The sequence below is a fragment of the Myripristis murdjan genome, chromosome 13, assembly GCF_902150065.1.
Source record: "Myripristis murdjan chromosome 13, fMyrMur1.1, whole genome shotgun sequence".
Taxonomy (NCBI): Eukaryota; Metazoa; Chordata; class Actinopteri; order Holocentriformes; family Holocentridae; genus Myripristis; species Myripristis murdjan.
In genome coordinates, this window is record NC_043992.1 from 138,391 (window position 1) to 161,719 (window position 23,329).

Below are 23,329 nucleotides of genomic sequence, written 5' to 3' on the forward strand. Positions count from 1 at the left end.
CAATAAGTACAGATAAAAGAAATTGCGCATATGTCCAAGGTCTACCTATATAAAAGTTCTTTATTGCCCCGATATTGCACTGTTGAATTGTTTTCAAGTTGCACTTAAATAGTGTGCAGTTCTGGTGTGGTTTGGTGTGGTTTGTATATTTACACATATAAGAAACTTTATAAATGATTCAAAATAAAATTAATAGGGAAATGGGAGGGAGAATTGCCGAAAAAACCTCAAGGGGCTTGAAAAGTGGCATTCTCCAGGCAGGATATCAAATAAGTATAAACAATTTGTATGTGTGATAGCAATAATTTAAAGAAAAAGAAACATGAAATAGGATAGCAGTGCAGTCCATTAACTCAGTCTCCTCCATTGTACTATTTTACCCAATGTATTGTGTTTTATTGATTTGTCTTTTTGTCTTTTTATGTCTCTTGACTGTGAAGCCTTTTATTTTAAAAATCGTTGTATAATTAGAGATTTTTACTATATTGCAATATGTAAAGAATGACTGAGATGGATGGAAGACAGGCAGCCACAGAAGAAAAGAGAGAGCATGAAAGTTAAAAATAGAGAAAGAGCAGGAGAGAAAGAGAGGATGAGCTAGAATGAGCTGTCCTGTGCGTTGGCTGAATCCAGTTTAAATTGGCCAGTCTCCTAGCTCTGGATTAGACCTAGTCTTAATACTTTTACACTAATAGGCCTGTTGGTCCGCTCAGAGGGGAATCTGCAGCAGTACGCACTGGCCTGTAATCCACAACAACAACAACAACAGCGACGAGAAAAAGAGTTTGGCCATAACAGCAGGTGCAACCATGCCGCTGCGTTTTCTTGGCTCTCAGTGGTCTAAAGATTGAGCTGAGCCTGTTCTCCCGAAATGAGCGCAATGCCTTCATGTGCAGTGAGCTCTGTGCAGGATAAAGTGAGAGCAAAGTGGAGTTTCACATTGGAACAGCACAGTGGAAGTCAAGGGTGTGGAACATAGGGAAGACATTTATGTTGCATTCAAGCACTACTCATCAACTTGTAAAAAAAAAAGCAATTTAACATAAAATAGAAGTGATGAATACTCGCTAACACTCTTCCTTATATCATTTCTCACATCATAACGGAACACTGTTAACATCATAACAAGAGTATGAATTAAATATTTTTTTAAAAATCTAATGAAAAAACACCATTGGGAAAAATAGATTCCACTGTCATATTATCAGTCAAGAATAAAAACACAACACATCAATTATTCTTCTTTAAAGAGTTCACAGTACAGACTGAGTTTTATTATTTTTTTAGGGTTTTATAAGTTTATATATTCTTTAAATTCACATAAGAAAACAATGGGGCTAACCTTTGAAATTCTTCACTTATGTATTGAATATTTAGCATTCAGTAGAATCAACAAGTTCACCATGAAATAAATGTTAGATTTATCATGTTCATAATAAGCATTTTTCTTTACAACATACTTTCTGTTGAAACAGGATGGCCATATGACACCTGAAGTTATGATGCAGGAGTGTAAATCAATGGGTTATAAGTTTTTTTTAAATGGCTGAAATTCATATGTCATTGCTAAAGATTTTCCATTGTCCTGGAAATTAAAACAATTTACTTTGATATTAATTGTCAAACAGGTGCATGCTGAATTAAAACAGGGGAATATGTCAGTTTTTGTTGCAAGTTAGTTTAATTTGCAGGGTAGTTTCATTTGAAGTTAGGGTTAGGGTTACTTCAACATCATAAAACCAAACATGAAATTGCCACCTTATGCACTGTAGGCCCAAATGTCAGAAGGTGAGTTGAGTTGGGGAATCAGTGGCTCATTAGTACAAGATACAAAGATATAAAGAAGTCAATTTAATAGTCTATTGATCCCTTTGTGGAAGTCTTCAGAGGTCAGGAGCAGTACTTTTCCATCTCAACAGCTAAATTCCCCATTCTGTCTTTTCCCACAGATCTCATATATCTGAATAGGCAGAAACTACAGTCTGATTTTAGCTCCCTAGTGGTCTAAGATGGTCCACATCTGAGCGAACTGTGGTTAAAAAAAACCCTAATCTTCATCTTCATTTGGCCCTTTAAAGATCAAACAGGATGCAACTCACCATAGTCGTCTATTTTCACCCTTAAGCTGCAAAACGATCAGATATCTGCACCACAAAGAGTTAAAATCCCATGGAACAGCAGATCTGTGTGTGTGTGTGTGTGTGTGTGTGAGAGAGAGAGAGAGAGAGAGAATTCAGCAGCTGGTCTGTTTACAGCAGGAAGGTGTGAAGAGGATCGTTAGCTCCGTGTGAAGTGGAAACACTGATTGGCCACTCTGCAGTACTTTGCTTCCCAGTGACCCCCATTATACCTGAATTATCCCAGCGTTACCATGCAGACCGGGACCACCAGGTCAGAGTACAAAACCCATCAAATCCAAATGGAAATGCAACAAGAGGCTCTTAAGACCTAGAGGAGTGGAACAATCTGCATTCAGTTGCATCCAGCATCAAAAACATTTTCAAACCTGCATCAATAAATCATTCAGGACTAACAATTTATAGCAACAAGTGGAACAATGACAAGATATTTGGTCAAAATGAGAAAATGCTAAGAGGGAATGCTTCATCAATTAGAATCAGATTTATTGCCAAGTGGTCAAAGAACATACAAGGAAGTTGTCTTGGTATGTTGATGCAAGACGGAAAAATTAACAGTAAATAGTGAAGATTTGCAGTTAATTGTTAATGATAACTTTTTTGTCTTTTCTTTTTCAGATTTTGCTTTCAAATTAATCTTGGGATTTTTGTAAATTTTTAGTCACTCAGGCACCCAAATAATAACTGTTGGAAACATGGATTTGATTTGTGATTAAATGTGAAATTTCCTCTGAGCAACAGTCGGCATATGGAAAAGCAGAGGTCAGCCACAAGACATTTCAGTTTTAGTAGATGGTGTTGGCAAAATTTCAGCTACATTTCATGCCTTCAATAAAATAAAACTGATACTCATGTTGTAGCGACATTTGGGCCCCAGTAGGTTTTGTTGTTACCAGATAGCTAGCTTAGCTAATGGTAGTAAATTGACCGGACTCTCTGGCGGAGTGATATATCAAAACTGCTTGAAGTGATCATCTGTACAAAGTTTATTATATGGCTGTCGGGAATCCTCAATTATGAATGATTTGATAATTGTACCATTCTATGGTCAGTTAGTTCTGAATAATTAAAAATAACAATTAAAAAAAAAGAACAACTAAATTGTATACCTTTACTTAACCCTAACCACTAACTGCAAACAGTTTAGTAATTTTACTGGTCAGCAGTCACATGTTAGGTATGATAATCTAAAGCCACACCGTCCAGGATACAAGATACTGTTGAGGTTTATTTTGAGATGATGACCAGCCCGCTTCAAATCATCCCTTAGGTAAATGTCTTTGCTTGCATTAGGGTCAATTTCAAATGATGGAAGCATGACAGAGTAGAAGTGAAGTGTTGAAGAAAATACAATGGATTTCTGTTTTTGTACAAGAGAGACACAAAGAAAAATGAACGTACACAACAGGCATAGTGAAGAAAAGCAAGACATAGAGAGAAATAAAGAGACAGAAAGACAAAATGAGATGAAAGAGAGGGTAACAATAGACAAAAACGAACAAAAAAAGAAACAGATGAAGAGAGAAAAAGAGATAACACAGAAAGAGACAGGAAGACAGAGACCAAAAGCAAGACAGACAGACAGAGCAATGTTTTTCGATATGAGCCCATGTCTGCAGCCCTCGTCCTTCTCCTCCTCCTCATCCTCTCCCTCCATTTTGTTGTCCTCTGTGTGATACTGTCCCATCTCCTTGGGCTGCAGCCTTACATCACTGGGCTGACACTACTGTTGTTGCAACATATTCATCTGGCAAAAAATAAAACAAAACAAAACCCCCAAAAATACCAGAATACAGAGAACAAATCAAAAAAGCCTGTCACCCCGGTCCACCAAAAATGCCACAGAAGCATAATGGAGACAGATTCATTTGTACAGTTGTTTTGAATGTTTTTAACCATCAGATATGTAATCATCATCAAAAATTGTAATATTGTGTTATAATAACTGCAGACAATGAGATTACAGTGCAGTCGGCTGTCTCCCAGCAGTGGCATTGTTAGTGTTTGCGTTTCACCACATTAAGACTACATTGTTTCCTGTGCCCCATCTACCTTCCTCAAGAAGATTGACACGTTGGAAGTGGTTTTACTCCTTCCACCATCTGCCAGAAGCTTCCCGAAACACTGAAAGTTTTAGCTGCATTTGCTCTGGAAGAACAGTGCCCTCTTCCTGTTTTGTGCCCTAAAGCAACACAGCAGATTTCCTTTTTAATCTCACTAGAACCAAAACTGATAAGGTTGATTGGCTGATCACTGATGGTTTGGTTTGTCTGCAGCAATTATGCAATTGTCTCTAAATTATCCCTAATTTATTATTATTGATGAATTATTGATTGTAAAATACCACACGTCACCATTAATGGTATCACAAGGTGCTTTATGGCACAGCAAAAACAAAAAACAAATAAAGACAGAAGCTGAGAACCATGACTGTAGTGATTAAAAAAAAATAGGGAAACAACAAGGTATAATAAAATCAGAACACAACTGAGTCAAACATGGAGTAGAAATCCAAGACATAAAATAGAGTAGAAAAGAGTGAAACATATGCAATGCACGAGAATAGCAGCAATGAAATAGAGAAGAGCAGAGACAAGTGAGAGAAAAGTAAAGCAGAAGAGAAATATAATATAATATAATATATCAAACTTTATTTGCATTGCAGTTTTCAAAGGATAGACACAAAGTGCTTTACATAACAATTAAAATGATACAAGCTACTGTCAAGATGAGAGCAAAAAAAGTAAACATAATTATACATGGAACATAGTACCTGATAAAAGAGAGCATACATTAATAAAGTAAAAAATTAAAACAAGCTGCACAAAGTGATTTAAAACAAGATAGGGTGTTTATGATAGCAGTGAAATAGAGAGGTTAGAAAAATAGATAAGTAAGAACTGAGAACTGCAGGATAGAACAGAGAAAAAATATAGCACACAGCAGAGTTATTCTGAGTGATTCAGATGATTATCTTGGTGAATTCAGTCTGCATGATGTAAGAATTATTGATAAGTAGAAAAATAGATCAAGAGCTTTGTCCAAATTCGGCCGCTAATGTGCCAGTACAGTACCTGCAAACACAAAGTCATCAGCTACAGGAGCTCTGATGTTAGGCAGGGAGGACGGTGCATCCAGGCAGTCAGCAACTAGCCAGTTAAACAGCCAACCAGCTAACCAGTCAGCAGCAAGGCAGCCAGACAGCAAGAAAGCCACTCAGGTGTCAGTCTGTTGAATCAATCAATCAATCAGTTAGTCAAATAATGGGGATGGGAAAAAGATCGATTCACTTAAGTGTTGCAATTTTTTGTTGTTGTTGTTGTTTTTTTTTTTTTTTTTTAACCCTTTAAGGCCTAAGTCTCACACAAGCCACTTGGACTTAATGTGTTGTTTTGGCTGTAAAACTGTGTAATGTATAATATCCTGTGAGTATGTGCTTTTGCTCCTTTTTCCAGGATTACTTTAGCTTTAATTATCTGCCAGTGATGTAACATTACTGAAATGTTCTGAGTGTGAAATAACAGCTTAAAGGGGAGAAAAACACAAACATGGAATTTGATATTAGTGTTTTGTACCAAATAAAAAAATCCATTTGTACAAATTATTCAAAACTTTTAATTTGAAATCTGAACTCTAACAAACAAACAAAAAATATTTTGAACCCTGAGAACCTTGTTATTTTATCTGAGTCCCTGAGGTGGTACACCCTGAAAAAGTTCCTATCAAGTTGATGGCAGAGGCCCACACCACACTCCCCAAACCTCCAGGGAGTGCTCTTTTGCACAGAATGCATCGCTCCCCATGCTCGTACTCTGTGACCTGCCGTGTCCCTGGCCTTGGCTGGGGGACCTCAATGGCCTGGCATCCAATGGCTCTCCCAGGAGCTGGGCAGACAGCTACTCCTGAAGGTCTAGAATGTCATGTATCCCTGAAACGGAATCAGAATAAGATTTATGCTAGCCAGGAGGGCTTTCACACACACACCCACAAGAAATCACAATAAGTGGATAACAATAAGCAAGGATAACAATGTTTTCCTTGCACCTTGCAAAGAAAACACAAGAAAAATACAATGCAAAATACACTAAAATACAAGTACATACCTGCTGCTGGCTCTTAGATATCTTCTTGTGAATAATGAAGCTGTTGGTGATGGCGACATCACCAACAGCTTGAGGGGGTGTTGTAACACAGTTACGGTCCACTGTTGGGTTTTGCGGTGCACTGAGTTTGTCCCCAGCATCTTGTCGGATGTGTCCACCCCTCCTTTACTTATTGTACCCTGCAATGGCAGTTGGTCGGGGGATGGCGACCCTCTCGCTTCGTCTGTCAGCCAGACAGATAGAGAGAAAGAGAGACTGCACAAGGGTACGTGTTTCCTAGGTAACAGGTCCAGTATTCTTGGCAAGTATTAGAATGTGGGCTGAAGTGCAACTTCTCAGCTTTCAGGAACAGTTGGAATTTTTTTTGATAGCTCAAACTTTACGGCATTTACGGTACTTACAGTATTACGTGAGCAGTTCTGTCGGCGACGAAATGTTTGGATCGAAAGGGTTAAATGATTTTTTTAATCGATTTTTTTTTTATTACTGACTCAATTTAAGAGAAAGATATTGGTAAAGATATTGGTATGGCAGGTTGTCAGAAAGGGGGATAAATATTGCTCCTAGGCTAAATTTGGGCAAGGGAAACTGGCACGGCCATTTTCAAAGAGGTCCCTTGACCTCTGACCTCAAGATATGTGAATGGGTGGGCATGTCTCCCCTTTGCAGACGTGCCCACCCTATGCTAATCCAATGCCATCTGGGGCACAAACAATGCAGTACAAATGTGTTCTTTTGGCTTGTTGCAACAGTTATGGAGTTGCATAAATTGGGATATGACAGGAAAGCTGAGATTCTTGTGGATTCAGTGAGCCCAATTTTATTCATGTGTGATAATGTTCATCCCCACAGCAGCCATTTCATTGTAGTGAGACCATTTTTTTAAACTTTACGTTACTATATAAAATGACCTATAGTGAACTCTGGGATAACTTATTGAATTGCAGCAACCTTAACAATCACAAAACATATCAAATTTGCTATCCCAAGTATTGTGATAGTATTGGATTGGGAGATAAACATTGTCGCAGCCCTAAATAAGGAAACCAGTTAGTCAGTGAGTCAGCCAGGCAGTGCTGTGCCATTGGTCTGATAGCCCATTATTCCGAAAGTTGTCTGAAAAATGTCTCATTTTAGTGAAAGTCCATTAATCCAACAGCCTGTTAACCTGGAAACAAACGTACATTCTCCATTGCTCTGAAAATACACAGTTTGGAGTAAGGCTGAACTGTTATCATTGTTATCATTATATGATCATGCGAGATATTGATATCTTAAAAGGTAACGATATGGGCGAATTTAGGGTTAGGGGTTAGCCTAAGACACTGGTCTGTGTGGATCAATAAAATACTATTTTTTGTTTTTTCAAGAAAGCTCACTAGAGAAACAAAGCGCAATAGGGATCAACTGTGAAATAGTGCTGCTAACATGGTGCAATAATGGTTTTCTTTTTAATCATGTCAAGTAATGCTTTTAATCATGCTTAATGCTTTTAATCATGCTTTTTAAGTTTCTCATACTTTTTAAATCCAATGATTTTATTTATTCGTATTCTTATGTGTATGTTTATGATTGCCACTGTGATGAGCTACTGCAATATTGTTGTATCGAGTATACGATGACAATAAAAGGCATCTTATCTTATCTTTATCTTATCTTTTGCACTTAACATTTCAAGTAAGTGTGAACCCATAGTCATATTATATATCGTATCGCTATTGAGATATGTGGCATAAATATCAAGGTATGACGTTCAGCGACTGCTGGTCTTGTTTCTCAAGTTTTGCATCCCCACGGAGAAATGCATCCAACCCTGTTTACCTTAAACCTTAACCTGTGGAAAATAAACTTAACCATATTAATAAAGTGGACAATTTTTTGGAAGATAATGGTTTTGGAAAAATGGGCCATCGGACCAGTGGGCCAGAGACCCAGCCAACCAGTAATGGTCAAATGTCAGTTTGCCAGTTAGCCGACAACGTAGTTAGCCAGCTAATTAGCCTGGCAGGAAGTACAGGGTGTCCACAAAGTCTTTTTACAATTTAAAAAATCTATTACAAAAGCAGTTGATGACATATGTTAATCAGATTTGTTTTATATACTCAGTGGTTATCAAAGCTTTTAATCACATTGGACATCAAAGACCTGAAAGCAAAAGATCACTGATGCCATTGCCACCATTGATGAGGCTGTGCTACAGCGAATATGGCAAGAAATCGAGTACCGTCTTGATGTGCTTTGTGCAACTAATGGTGCCCAGATAGAGGTGTATTAAATGAGGCAAAAAAAACCTTCAGTATCTACTCCTCATTTTGTAATAATTTCCACAGATTTGTCTATTCATTTGCTTTTGTAATAAATTTGTTCAATTGTAAAGAGACTTTATGGACGTGTATGTTCTCCAATCAGTCATTCAGTCACTTATCCAACTGGCCAGCTAGCCAGCTAATCAGAAAAACAGTCAGTCAGTCAGTCAATCATTTGGTGTGTCAACCAGGAAGCACAGCCAGGCAGATGCAGGTCAGCACGCAATGAGTCAATGAGGTAGTTAGCCAGGTAGTCAGCCAGCTAGGAAGTATATTATCCAGACAGCAATCAGTCAGTTGGTCAGTCGGTCACTCAAGAAATCAGTCAGACAGTTGCTAGTCAATTAGGCAACGAAGAAAGTAGTTATCCAAGTAGACAGCCTGGATTCAGCCTTTCAGCCAGTCTGTCAACCAGCAAGATAGTCAGTTAGTGAACAAGGTAACTAGACAGTTTGTCAGCCTCTTATTCAGATATCCAGCCAGGCTATCGACCAGTAACTTAAGTCAGCCAGCTAGTGAGTGAGTAAGTCAGTTAGTCAGTCAGCCAGTCAACTAGTAAGTCATCAAGACTGTCAGCTAGCCAGACAGGAAATAAACCAGGAAGTCAGCAAGACACTCAATTCAATAAGCCAGCCACTAAGTCAACAAGTTGGTAGTTAGCTGGCTGGTCAGCCAGTCCATCAACCAGCCAGTCAGTCAGTAAGTCAGTCAACCAGTAAATCAGCCATTCAGTAGCTAATAAACCAGTCAATCAGCCAATTGGCCATTAAGACACCACAGAGGCCATTTAACCAGCAGGCCAGCCAGCCAACAAGCCAATATGGTAGTCAGTGAGCCAGCCAGTCAGTCGTGGCAGTAGCATGGTGAGATCATCTGGAGCATGTGATGTGTGTTTATACATCTCTCTCTCTCTCTCTCTCTCTCTGTCTCTCTCCATGTTTGTATGCCTTGCTTGCCCCTTGATTTTGCCTGTGTTGATTGTGCTTCTCCACCCGAGTGCCTCTGTGTCTGTCTGTATCATCCTTACCTCCCATTCTGCCTCTCTCTCTCTCTCTCTGTGTGTGTGTGTGTGTGTGTGTGTGTGTGTGTGTGTGTGTGTGTGAAAACTCTGGACTCTTGGATACTCTGCCTCAGTGAGTAAGTGACTCACATGTTCATTTATCTGCTGATTCATTCATGTAAAAAAAACCCTCTGCACTCCCATAGCCAGACGGCGTTGTAAAAACACTTCTCTGTATTTGTGAAAAGTTTTCACTTGGCGGTGAGGAAAACGCACAAAATGACTGCCAGCATCAAAGCGACGCACATTACGGGCTACCATTACAGCTGTGAGTCATGGTACAACTGTTGTAGAGAGAATAAATCTGTTTTTGAGATGGAGTCATCTGGTTTTGAAATATTAATGATCAGATTTCAGGCAACAAAATCTTCAAATCAACAAAATCAGCAACAAAATACTGGTGTCGGGTGAAAGCATAAAAATAAGTTTCTTAGCTTGATCACCATTTTTTTTAGTTTATCCTTTAGTTTTTGAAAGTGTCAAGCTTAAGATTTGATTAAGTCATTTAATTGAAGTTTAAACATGAAAATAACCAAAATTGGAGTCAATTATAAACAGCTCATATTGATCAAGCCCCCTGTAATTAAATCTTACATTAAAGGTAAAAACTTGCTGGCACTTGCCAGGTACATTGAGTAATTTCCTCCATGATTGAAATCTAAATACATCTCATTAGGAAAAAGAAACACTTCAAAGCATCGAAAGATTCAGTCCACATTCCAAAGCATCTGCCATGAATTCTTGACTAATTGAGTCCTCGCTAATCAAACAATCGCTCATCACCGATGAGAAATCCTATTTTCTGTTGGTGGCAGCAAAGATCTTTTCTGTTTCAGACACTTCAGACATTCTGCTCTGTGTTACAGAAAAAATAGATAGATAGATAGAGAGAGAGAGATATAGAGAGATAGTTTGATAGATAAGGACCGAGTGGCACATTAAAGACAAGCCATGAATTTTTTTGGGGACGGTGACTGATTAGGAAACATCGTAATTGCACTGCTTTTCCCACTGAGTTTTTCTATACTGTTACACTTCATTCCCCATTCAAAGCACAGTCTAGACCAGACTAATTCAATGTCTATGGTGCTGATTCAGACTATTAACCATCTGTCTCTCTCTCTGTCTTGTCCCTTTTATCTCGTCCCTCACTCATTCCTTGCAGGAGTTAGGAGGACTAGTAGGATGCTGAGTGTCTCTCCTCCTTGTTGTTGTTCTCCATTCTGCACTCCATGACCTGAGAGTCCGACCGCAGCGGGAGGAACAAAACACCAGAGAGGAAGAGAGAGGAAGAGAGAGGAAGAGGAGGGCAGAAGGCCAGGGAAGAGAGAGGAAGGAGTGTTTTCTTCTGTTATTGTTTTTTTTTAATTTTTCCGTTTCTGTGATGGCGGCAACAGATGCCAGCATGGCACCGGTGGTCCAGGAAGATGGGAAAGCCGCGGACACCAAGGTGACAGAGGGGGAGCAGCCAGCAAAAAGCTCCAACTCCAATTCAGAGACTGTCAACAACGAGGCAGTTGATAAAGACGGCACGGCTGTCAACAGTGAGGTCATTGATAACAAAGAGACTGTGAATAATGATACAGCGGCAGGAGTGGAGGAGGGAGGCGGTGGAGGAGGAGGTGGAGGGGGAGGAGCAGCAAGTGAGGAGGCTGTGCCCACTCAGAGCTCGGAAAATGCCTCCTCCGCCGAGTCCAAGACTTCCTTCCTGGACTCCTTCCTCAACAAGAGTGGGCTGGGGAAGGTAATGGGAGGCAGGAAGAAAAAGGAGCAGAGTACAGCCGGAGGAGATGAGAATGCCACCGAGGGAGGGGAGAAGGAGGCTGAGAAAGGAGGGGAGGAGGCTGAGGGAGGAGAGGAGGGAGATGCAGGAGAGGGTGAGGCGGCAATAGAGAAAACCCCAGAGAATGGAGAGAAGGAGGAGGATAAGAAGGTGGAGAAGGGCAAACAGGTGGAGGCCAAGTCGACGGTCCGTGACCTGATCAGGAAGCCGGTGGCGAGGATCTTCTCCCACCGCAGCACTGACAAGAAGGACGGGACTGGCACAGCCGAGCCCCAGAAACCAGTCAAGGTCCGCTCCAAGTCTCTGGACCGGCTGGAGGATCCGGAGGCCCTGAACGCTGCAGACTCCACCATCGAGGAGGGAGGAGAAGAAGGAGGAGGAATGGAAGAGGAGGAGCACAAAGCCTCATCCACCTCGGCCACCACCAAGCACATGAAACGATGGCATTCGTTCAAGAAGCTGATGGCCCAGAAGACGCACAGGAAGAGTTGCAGCGGAGGAGAAGAAGGGAAAGAGGAGGGGGCAGAGGGTGTGGAAGGAGGTGGTGGAGACTCTTCCACACTGGACTCAAAGGAGTCCGGGCAGAAGCGATGGAAGCTGAAGCGCTCCTGGACCTTCCAGGGCCTGAAGAGAGATCCATCCATGGTTGGCTTTAGCAGCAAGGTCAAGAGCTCCGACAAAGGCTCGTCCGACAACCTGAAGCCAGAGGAGGCAGGAGCAGCAGGCGGAGTGGAGGGAGGGGAAGAGGCTAAAGTGGAGGGAGGAGCAGAGGAGGCCAAGACAGAGGGAGGAGAGGAGAAGGAGAAGACGGAGCAGGGAAGCGAGGAGGAGAAGGGAGCGGTGGGCGGCGGGACAGTGACGCAGCACGCCAACGAGATCTGGACCTCATTCAAGAAGCGCGTCATTCCCAAGTCCAAACGCTCCAACACGGAGTGTCCCGCCACTGGGGAGGAGGACACCACCACTACTGCCACAGGTCAGAAGACTGGGTAAAATAGGACCTCATGAAAAACTAGGTATTGTGATGCATAGACACAATACAATTTGAATCATGCTACAAAACTGATAGTTATAAAATATGATGAAATAAAATTCCAAATCACTAAACCAGAAATTAACACAGAGCTCTAAAATATAGATGTCACAACATCATTTGAATACCTAACCAGTACAAGGTTCTAAAGAACTGAAGGAGTATTGGGTAGTTTTTTTGTTTTTACCTCCTGTTGGCTCATGTGGTGGAGTCAAAGGTTTAAAATAATCTTCCACAATGCCTGTGTCAACCTGTTAACAACCCAGTAAAGCAGAAAAATAAGAGAAAATGATCAAAGAATTAGGAAGAATAAGCCTAGAAAACCCCCTTTAAAGCCATAAGAATTACAGGAGCAGCAAGTTGTTGTTTTTTTTTTTGTTTGTTTGTTTTTACCATGAGCAACAAAGATGCAAAAACCTGCACCGTCTCAATCTAAAAGTCTTTATAATGTCTCTTGTTACAAAAGCTAAGTCCTTAAGTAGCCATGAATTGTATTATTTATCCTCAGACATATTTTATTTCATGCCAGAATTCATCTTTTTTTTTTAAGAGAAGAAGTTAATTTTTTGAACATCTTATATTGGAAAAAGAAACCCTTCATACAGTGTGAAGCCTTTAGGTGCTGGTCTGGGGTTGGGGTCAGTGAGTGGGGTTGTTTAAATGCCGCCATTCTGCTTATACTTGTCTCCCATCTCCGTCTGTGCAGGGAACGCCATTGGAAATTAGCATCTTGCTCAAATGAAATATTCAACGTTTGATATGAGATTCATATTACACTGCAGTTTAGTCAGCAGTAAAGACTAAAATTAGCCTACTCACCCAATACTGATGCCCTTGGCCCTTAGATGCAAAAGAGGCCAAGTCCAATATATATATATATCTATATCTATCTATCTATCTATCTATCTGTCTATCTATAGATAGACAGATAGATAGATAGATAGATAGATAGATAGATAGATATAGATATAGATATATATGTATATGTATATATATATATATATATATATATATGTATATATATATATATATATATATATATATATATCGTTAATATTTTACATTATATTAAATAATGTAAAATATTAAATAATGTTAAATATTAACGATATATTATATATATCGTTAATATTTTACATTTTGCATTTTTTTCATAAAATAGGTTTTTCCAGTTATTAGGCTACTTTGTTTTTGTCAACACCGTCACCGTAATGTTTTTTTTTTTATTTGAAAAACATATTTTTGTATTAAAGAGACTATTACTTTAATAACTCAACAGCACCAAAGAAACATATTGTAAGCATATTCATTTAAAACCAATATAACTGCCTCTGACGGTGGTGACACTAATCTGACGGTGGTGACAGTGGCCTCATTAAAATATACATTTCCAAAATGTATACCACTCAAGTCAATGGCTTCTTGCTTAACAACTTTATTTAACTATTTGCTACAAAAAATAACAATCCTGAGCACTGTTATAAGCATTTTTCAGACTTCAGTTATCACCATCACACAGAAAACCTGACGGTGGTGACGTCTGACGGTGGAGACAAAAACCTGCTCTTTCACATGATAAGCATGAGTTGTTCACATTAGCCAGCTTGTTTTCGCCCTGTTGCTACCTGCATCAGACCTCTTCTTAAAAAGTATACATTTATTCCATAATCTAATTTAATATTTTTTATACAGAAGTGACGGTGTTGACAATTTATGGTTGTGACAGTAGCAGTGTCCAAAAATATGAAGAGATTTAAGAGAAAATAGCAAACTTCCAGGAGCCTGAGCGGTCTTGAAGCATGCAGTAGAGCTGAAGGTTTGAAAAGGGCTCCTCAGGAATGTAATTGGCCTTGTAGGTTTTTTTTTTATTATTTTTTAAATAAATATCTGATGGTGGTGACGAATATCTGGGACACATTTTGAACAACCGCAAAATAATAGTAAATATTGTTCAAAACTCATCGTTTGTAGTTTTTAATACATATTATGATGTACTCTTTCATGTGGTAAAGATATTATTCAATGAAATTATTACTTTTTGTTGTTTTAATCAAGTTGAAATGATTATCTCCTATCCGAGGACAACTGGTTTTGTAGGCCATGGGCCAACATATAATCATTAAATTAATACAAATTAAAAATAAACCTATAAAAGAACCTTACATATGTGCAAAGGACCCCCTGATTATGCCCTTGATTCTTTTTATTCATTAAAATGTTGTTAATTTCCAGCAGAAATAGCATTTTTCTTAGTGGGACATGATTTATCCAAATGCTCAAGAATCAGTGATATTTGAGCTCACATTGAACACATATTTGAACTTTGCATAAAGATCAAGTGTTTCTATTGTTTATTATGTTATTCACAGTATATTCAAGCACTGTTTTGATCTTAAATGATGCCAGCCCCAACAGGAGGATGACAAATTTGTTAAATATAGTTTTAATGCCTCTTAATAAAACAATAACCCGAAACCCACCACTTCCTTCATTTATTTTAATCCTGCATTATCAGTCATGCTGCAAGAGGAAGTGTCACTTTACACAAATCTCATTTTGGAACCCCGCTCTTCTTTCTTGGCTGTGATAACTGTCTTTACTCAGATTATAGCGATAACCCCGGGTATCGTTTCTGCCTGCAGGCGAGGAGGGAGCGGTGGAGGAGGGTAAAGATGCAAAAGACGGCAAGTCAGCCAAAGCCAAACGCTCCCACTTTGGCCGCGCCGTTTCCCTGAAGAACTTCATCCTGCGTAAGGGCAAGTCCACCAGCGTGGACCTGGGTGAGGGCACCAAGGAGGCAGAAGAGGAGGAGGAGGAGGATGGAGGAGTGGCAGCAGAGGGAGGAGGCGTAGACGGTGAAGTCGCCGCTATGAGTGAGGAGGCCAACGACAAAATGGCGGCAGGTGGGGAGACGCCGGCAGTGGCCAAGGAGAGCGGAGGAGAGGCGGCCAAAGAGGCAGAGAAGACACAGGCAGAGGTTCCGGTGACCAACGGGGAGAACAGTTGCTCCAACGGCACAGCAGAGGAGACCACCACACACAATCACCAGGAGGAGCAGGAGGAGAAGATGAGAGGTTGCAGCCCCACCAAGAAGAGCAAGGAGGCTGCAGGAGGCAAGGAGGAGGCCAACACCAAGATCATCAATGCCACGGCGGCCGTGAACAGCGGTGAGTTAGAGCAGCCGGACTCTGACCAGCCACAAAAAGACAGAGACACTAACAACAAAGTAATAAACACTAGTAGTAAACAAATTGACAGCAGCTTCCAGGAGGCTCAGGTAGCAGCCATGTTAGCACAGGAGACCCGTGGTGAGGAGGGGCTGGGAGGGGTGGGAGAGGAGGCAGAGTCATGTGACCAGGGTGAGAGAGTGGAGGGGGAGGAGGAGGAAGAGAAGAGGAAGAGGGACCTGCGCGAGGCTGCGGCCACCATTGTTCAGAACGTGATGTCAGCAGCCACCAACCAATTAGAGAGGGAGCTGTGCGCGGTTGCCATTGACAATGGTGTAGACGGGTACTGTGACAGCCGGTGGCCTGATGTCAATATTAGATACTGAAAAGCACAAACACACACACACACACACACACACACACACACACACACACACACACACACAGGCAGTCATACAGCAAGTGCACGTGCCAAATGTACAGTTCAATACATGAGCACAGTTCAGTACACACACATACACATGTGCTGTATGTGAAGTCACACACACACACACACACACACACACACATAAAGGTATAAGCAGCAAAACAACATGATGATGCAGGGTGGTGATAATGCAGCACAACATCTGTTCAAGGAAACTCCAGTCATTTTCTCTGTGTTGTGTGTGTGTGTGTGTGTGCGTGCGTGTGTGTGTGTGTGTGTGTGTGTGTGTGTGCACACGTGTGTGGTGTATGTTTACCTGTAAAAGGAGGAGGAATCCCGCACACTGAATAACTTGCATAAAGTATTTATTGTTGTGACGTTTCGGTCCTCAGACCTTCCTCTGAGGAAGGTCTGAGGACTGAAACGTCACAATAGATAGTAAAAAACATCCCTCCCCTTATCTGCTTCCTGCCGATTTCATTTTAGTGGAATATTTTAATTCTGCACTGCTCACCAATGAATTCATGAGCAGCTGAACAACAAAAAACATTTAACAACAAGAAGAAAACAGGACAAAAAGTCGGGCCTCAGGTGGTGACTGCAGATTCCCAGGGCAGCTAAAGTGAGAAGTTAATTATGTAGGAGTTTATATAAAGGTGAATGCATTTAAAAAAAAAAAAAAAAAAAAGGTAAAGCGCTCAATTTTAAGCGCTCAATTTGCTTCCATGAAACAATTCAGATGCTGAATGCATTTGTTTTTTTAAAAAAGGTAAAATTTCAGTTAAAGTGCTACATGGCTGAAACTCAATTTGCTTCCACGAAACAATTCAGATGCTGAACTTTTTAAATACTGTATTGATCCACAGGAGGTTTGCAGGGCATTAATTCACTGTTTTTCCAAGTATGGCCTCGCTCCACATTCCTGCAGTTTCTGTACATCCACAGCATTACCCTGCTGGTCAACTGAGTAGCAGATGAAGCAAGCGGTTCCGCTTCGTCTTTCATTATTTATCAGCTAGAGCCTTTTCCTCTGCCCAGGTGCTGCCAGCCTCTGTGTGTCCAGCAAACACAAAACTTATGTGATCCAGCTGCTCCTGCAGTTGCTGGAAACCTGAAGCTGAAGCTAAACCTGCTAAGCAAAAAACTAAAATTCATTTAAAATGAAATTGGACTACAGAGCCAGTGAGGTGGATAACATTCTGAGAAACAAACTCTGCAAACAAACTTTGCAAGGTTGGATCAAACACACATTGCAGACACTGCCACTTGCTATGTAAAAAAAAAAAAAAAAGAATCATACATTTGTGAGTTTTTTCCTTGTAAATTTATGACTTTAAGTCATAAATTGAATAAAAATAAATAAAACAGTATTTTTCTCAGAATATAATCCCCCTTGGAATACCCCTTATCGCCCATTTCTGTATTTTTTCTCCCCTTACAATGGCCCAAACATGCCATTGTAGTTTGTCTAGTTCCCTGGGTGTGATATGAGTCCACATGGTGGTGAAATATCCTCATTAGTTGCTCCGTGCTCTCCTGAGCTGCTAATCCACATCACTGAATGGGTCTCTCCATTCACTTCCATAGCAAAATAGCTCCCAAAATAGCACTTTTAACATATAAACCAATACCAACAAAGAGGATTATGTTGATATAAAAAAATAATAATTCTGGTACCCTTTTTTTTTTTTTTTTTTTTTTTTTTTGGAAATTAAACAGCTAATTTCTTGTTACTTTGCCATTTGGCATGGAAACTAAATCTGGGAGATGGTGTCTGTAGGAAACGTCCACATAGTAACTGTGCACCAGGAAGACATTACCTGATAGTTCTTTCACAAATAATTGTAGTAACACAAGAAGTGGGCACCAGGGTTTGTTGTTTTTCATATTTTCATAATCCACTTCGTTTGTCTTTATGTTCTAAAAGTGTTATTTTGGCAGCTGTTTTGCTATGGAAGTGAATGGAAAAACAGAAATCCAGTATTATGGATTAGCAACCCAGTAGAGCATGGATATTTCATCACCATGTGGACCCTTATCACATCCAGGGAGCTAGACAACACAACCATCAAATAAAGGCCAGTTTTACTTAAACATCTAGCACTTGACATTCCTAAGTCCAAAAGCAGGCAAAGCTAAAGCTGTTAGCTGCTGTTTTGTTCGGACAAGTGTAACTCTGGTCTGTCAGGTTGTAAAGCGGATCAAGAGGCAAGCACCAAGCAAACAATGTCATGTCCGTTTTTGTATCTTTGCTTCTCAAAGACCCTCTAGCTAACATTCGGTATTCAGTTCATTCCAAATTGCTTCCTAAACATTTCGTACTTGAGTTTTGATCAAACTGAGGCACCAAGTCCATTTTTGTCCGTTGTTGAGTTTTGTTTTCCTTTTAGATAGTGCTGCTCAACTGAACAGCTGTGGCACCAAAAGCATTAAAACCATCTGAGGTGAATGATGTAAAATTTACGTTATGGCTTTAATGTTCAACTACAATGTGACTCGATGCAGCTTTTTGCTGTTAATTAGAAAACAGCCGATCTTAGGCACATGTGAGTTAAAAATAAATCAGAATTGGGGAACTTAAAACTTCAGTGTGAAAGAAGCCAAATTGTAGAAATACATTATAGGTTGAATGACTTGGCTGCAAACCCTCGGCTTCTCTACTACTCTGTCCTGCAGCCTGGGGGATCTTCATCGGCAGCAGGCTGCTAACTGTAACTAGCCTTAGCTTAGCTAGTTAGCCCTGTTATTCACTGTGGAAGAGAAAAGCTGGTTTAGCAGACATCAGCAGAGTTGAGTCCATCAAAGGATTAGCGGGCAAATCAAAGTGTCATGGAGCCTCTTCAACAGGCCAGATTAAGTAGCCTCCTCTCTCTTTTCTCCCTCCAGGGTGAAGAAACACATAGATTTATCTGTCATGTCTTCAGGAAAAAAAAAATGTCACCACAACATGGCAGCACTGAGCACAAAGGACAAAGTCAAAAAACAACAACAACAAAAAGCACAATACAGATACATTCCAGAAAAAGAAAGCTAGATAGGGACAAAGAAGGAACTGTCCATTAGCACGACAGACAGACAGACAGAAACAGTCATTCAGGTTTTTTTAAAAGCTTGTTAGTCTTCCTCAAGCCAGTTTGTTTTGTTTGTTCTGCTGTGACGAAGATCCTCCGTTCACCACATAATGTGAGGATGATCTGTCTTTTCTCATTAAACTGTAGAGCTGCCGTGTTGTTGTCGTTGTTGTTTGCTTCGTGTCCTGTCTGAACCAAACACTAACACTAATGAAAATAACTAACTTAACAATACAGAGGGATTTAACAACTTCAACCAACATGTCTTTTTCTGTACTAAAACCACTAAACACACATACGCTTTTTTATGTGAATGTTTATTCTATTTATTATTATTATTATTATCCTTTTTCCAAGACATATTTTTTAATGTATTTTTTCAATCTCTTCTGTTATCATTTACCAGACAAAAAGGCGGGAAACGTGTGACGCCATACAAAGAGGATTAGAACTGCCCGGGATTCGCTGAGCAAGGAGCTCTGAGCCCCACCCCCTACCTCTGCCTCCTCCTTCCCCCTTAGCCCCCACACCCCCCACCTCCCTCCTCGTCCTCCCTGCTCTCAAATAAAAGGAGTAATCACGTATTAATGCCACAATTCACCATGGTGAGAGAGATGCAATCCATGTAGACAAGAGGAAGACAAAAAAACAAGTGAAAAATAATAATTACTCCAAAAGCAATAATTCAAGTCCCCCCCACCCCACCCCCCACCCACCCACACACACACACACACACACACACACACACACACACACACACAAACACACACACACACACCACCCTGGCACATGTTGTGCATTCATCCGTACATCATCCCCGCCTCCCTCGATCATCCCCTCCTCTGTTCCATTCATACATGTATATCCAATTGTTTTTATTTTACTTTATTGTTATTATTATTATTATTATTATTATTTTTGCTTGTCTTTGTGAGATTTTATATTGTCTACGAGAGAAAAAAAATTGCAGAAATGTAAAAAATGGAAAAACATTCCACATTTCCTCCCCCTGCCCCTCTCTCTTTGTCAAGCATTACTCTACTTACTCTGCTCTCTGTCTCTACTGATTTCTGATTGGTGGGTTTAAAGAACAAAAAAAAAAAAAAAAGAAAGAAAAAAGAAAAGACTGTTAGTTTTATATTGACAGCCATTTTGGTTTGTAGTCCCCCCATATTTCTTCCCAGTAGATATCTGAAGTACACAGGACATGTTGCTCAGTATATAAACTGCCCTGAGGACTGCCCAGCTCCCAGCCACAATGCAATGTCTTCAGCTCTGTGTGTTCAATGTTTCTAGACTGTTATATTGTGTACATGAACAAAACAAAAAAAAAAAACATAAAATATTGAAATCAAAATGTTTTCGCTTTGATTTGAATTTCCTTTTTTTTCCTTATTATTTTTTTAAACACATCTCAGTGTATCGCAGTCTGACAATATGCTGTAATTAAAAACAAAAAAACGAAACACACAAAAAACAATGTTTTGTTGGTCAAAGTTTCCATATGTTCGCTAGCAAATTGTCAAAAAGATAGTACAATAAAGACTAAAATCTAACAACTAAACTGCAAGTCATTGTGGCGGTCTATTTTTATCTTAGCTGACTGAGAACTGCTGTGGAGGAAGTGGAACGCCATTGGTGCTCGTTAATCTGTGTATCGATAATCTCATCCCTTTACGTAATGGCGGAATAATATGAGATTTCTTTGTATTAAACTAGATCTGTGTGTATTATCTGGCACAGGCTGCTGCTGTTTCATGTAGAGATGTTAGGCCCGTCCATATGCCGCCCAAAGTCCCTGCGTCCCAGTGCAGTGGTTACACTGGTGTTTACATCACATCATGTTACATTACATTACCATTTACACTAAGATATCAGGTTTATTTGACATGACATTCCGCTGTTTTGGGGACTTTGAACCTGTGATCTGTGACCAAAAGGTCACAAGCTCTGCCGCCCTTCACTCCATACTTTATGTTCCTAACAGGACTAAATTTTAAGTAAAGCCAATATAAAAATAAAGTGTGTAGACATCATATGTCTGATTAAAGTGTTAAAGCTGAATTGAACCAAAGCAACAGAGTGAAAATGCAGGTGGAAATCATTAGAGCAGCTGTTTTCTCCTGTAAGCCAAAAATAATTGGAACTGAAAATCTGAAAATGAAAATCTGTGTGGACTGAGGTTTTCAAAGTGACCAAATGCAAAGCTCAACACAGCATCATGAAGGAAGAAGAGACTGAACACCAGCCAGCAACAGACTCAAGGGCCTAACACGCACGCACGCACGCACGCACGCACACACAAACGCACAAAATAAGCTGAGATTGATTTGGCACCATGTGAAATTAAATGGATAGTTCACATTATTGGACATGAAGTTGTATGAAATCCTCCCTGTCATTCACCATTTTCACAATTTCCACTCCAGTATCAGTGGTGACGGCTGCACCTGTTCTATCAGCAGTTTCAAAGCAAACACGCTTGGATGGATACCGCGATGACCCGAGAGAGTTAGACACAGAGGGAGAAGTTTATTTTCAGAGAAGAAAAACAAAAATGGTGCGAGCTTGTGATTTTCTTGGCTGTAGTAACAGAAACCTACCAGTGAAATACATGAGTCAATATCACTATAGGGTACCATTTGGTGTCCCAGGCAGAAATCACTCACTTTTCATGAAAAATTTGCAAAATAACAAAACTCTGAGGGTTTATTATAAATGGCCAAACATTTAAACACACATTGGTACAGAGATACATCTTTAAAAGGGTGTTTTTCATATTTTAAAAAAATGTTCTATGATTAGATGCATGTGATTTTGCCATGTCCCAAACTCCTCTCTACTAACTTCACTGAGTGAAATAAGTAGATAAATGATATACAATGTACAAACCTTTTACATGCTCTTGTTGCTCTCATCAAGTACTTGAATAAAATGAGTCAACTGGATCATTTATGGTCTAATTTCATAATAATAATAAACGTTTTGCATGTGTCCCTGGATTTGCTGTCCACCCCGTCATTAGGTCGTTACTGCCACTAAAAGAAACCACCTGCTGTAATCAGTGACATCACTACCACTGCTTTGTCTTTTACAAATGGAGTGAAGAATAGCTCCTGCAGAGAGAGTACATATCAGCATTTATATTTTGACATTTTCATCATTTTATGATTGAACTTGAATGTGTTCAATCTTAATGTGTCCACCCTGTCATTGCAAAAAATGAATCTATATAAATGCTTTTCAGAAATTCAAAATATGTTTGTTAAAGTATACACAATCACCTTCCTAACGGATACATGTTGCTAGCTAATGGCCCACCATGTGCTCATTAAATGCCAACTTCAGCCAAAAACGTCCTCCCTGTCATTGTCCACCCCGTCATCAAGTCTAGTTTTATAACAGTTTTATAAGTTTTTCGGTGTTTTTTTGTGGTAGGCCTACATTTAGGGACCAACATGTTTTTGTTTTGTTTATATTAATCTTGTTTTTTTCGTCTAGTTGAAGGTTTTATTTATTTATTTTTGCTGTTGTTGAGTGTCATTTCCAAATGTAGCCTACCTGTGCACAATTCAAAATACAGTAGGTGAAAAAAGTCATGTTTTGACAAAAAACATTTGTTGACAAAACTGTAACATTGTTTCCTTTAAATATATATGAGGCACTTCACTATTGTCCACCCTGTCATGCCACTGTCCACCCCGTCATGTTCATGTTTTATGTGAATAAATAATTATTTTCACAAGTTATCAAAACCTTTTGTGTGATTTTGCTCTGAAGAGATTAGGGCCAAACAGTATTATTTCAAAGTTTGACCAGATACCTTTATTTATAGAGTTTATTCAGAAAAGAAAGTGCAACTTTAACAGATTTTACATATACAAACATATTTTTCCATAATTTCTGTATTTTTGAGAGATGTTTTCCAGAAACTAAAATATATTCCTGAACGAGGGACCAAATACCTTTCTGAAAATGTACATTTTGTAATCAGTATATGATTAGAACATATTTACTCTATTTAGAAATTGTCCCATGACAGGGTGGACACATTTTGCAATTCGCTATGCTTGCAGTCAATTTCTAAAAGGTGCAGGAGCTTGACCAACATGCATTTCTAACAGCTTAAGGTCTACTTTATACAATGGATATGGAGTTCAGTGGAAAATCTCATCTTTTTTTGTGTGACATTGGGAAGTCTCAATGGCACTCTATACTGATATTGACTCACATAAGGCAAA

At 39.7% G+C, this 23,329-nt stretch overlaps 1 protein-coding gene across 2 annotated transcripts in view; it reads left to right on the forward strand.

Moving 5' to 3' along the window:
- Positions 1–20,652, forward strand: part of LOC115370570 (neurofilament heavy polypeptide) — a 41,479-nt gene extending 20,827 nt beyond the window's left edge. The window contains exons 2-5 of one of the 2 annotated variants that reach the window (XM_030067650.1): positions 9,796–9,875; positions 10,773–12,366; positions 15,066–15,590; positions 19,495–20,652. In XM_030067650.1, coding sequence (XP_029923510.1) covers positions 10,992–12,366; positions 15,066–15,590; positions 19,495–19,517 — 1,923 coding nt within the window. In that variant the 5' untranslated portion in view covers positions 9,796–9,875; positions 10,773–10,991 and the 3' untranslated portion in view covers positions 19,518–20,652. The remainder of the gene's footprint in view (positions 1–9,795; positions 9,876–10,772; positions 12,367–15,065; positions 15,591–19,494) is intronic. The other variant, XM_030067648.1, reaches the window with a different exon arrangement.
- Positions 20,653–23,329: the final 2,677 nt, after the last annotated feature.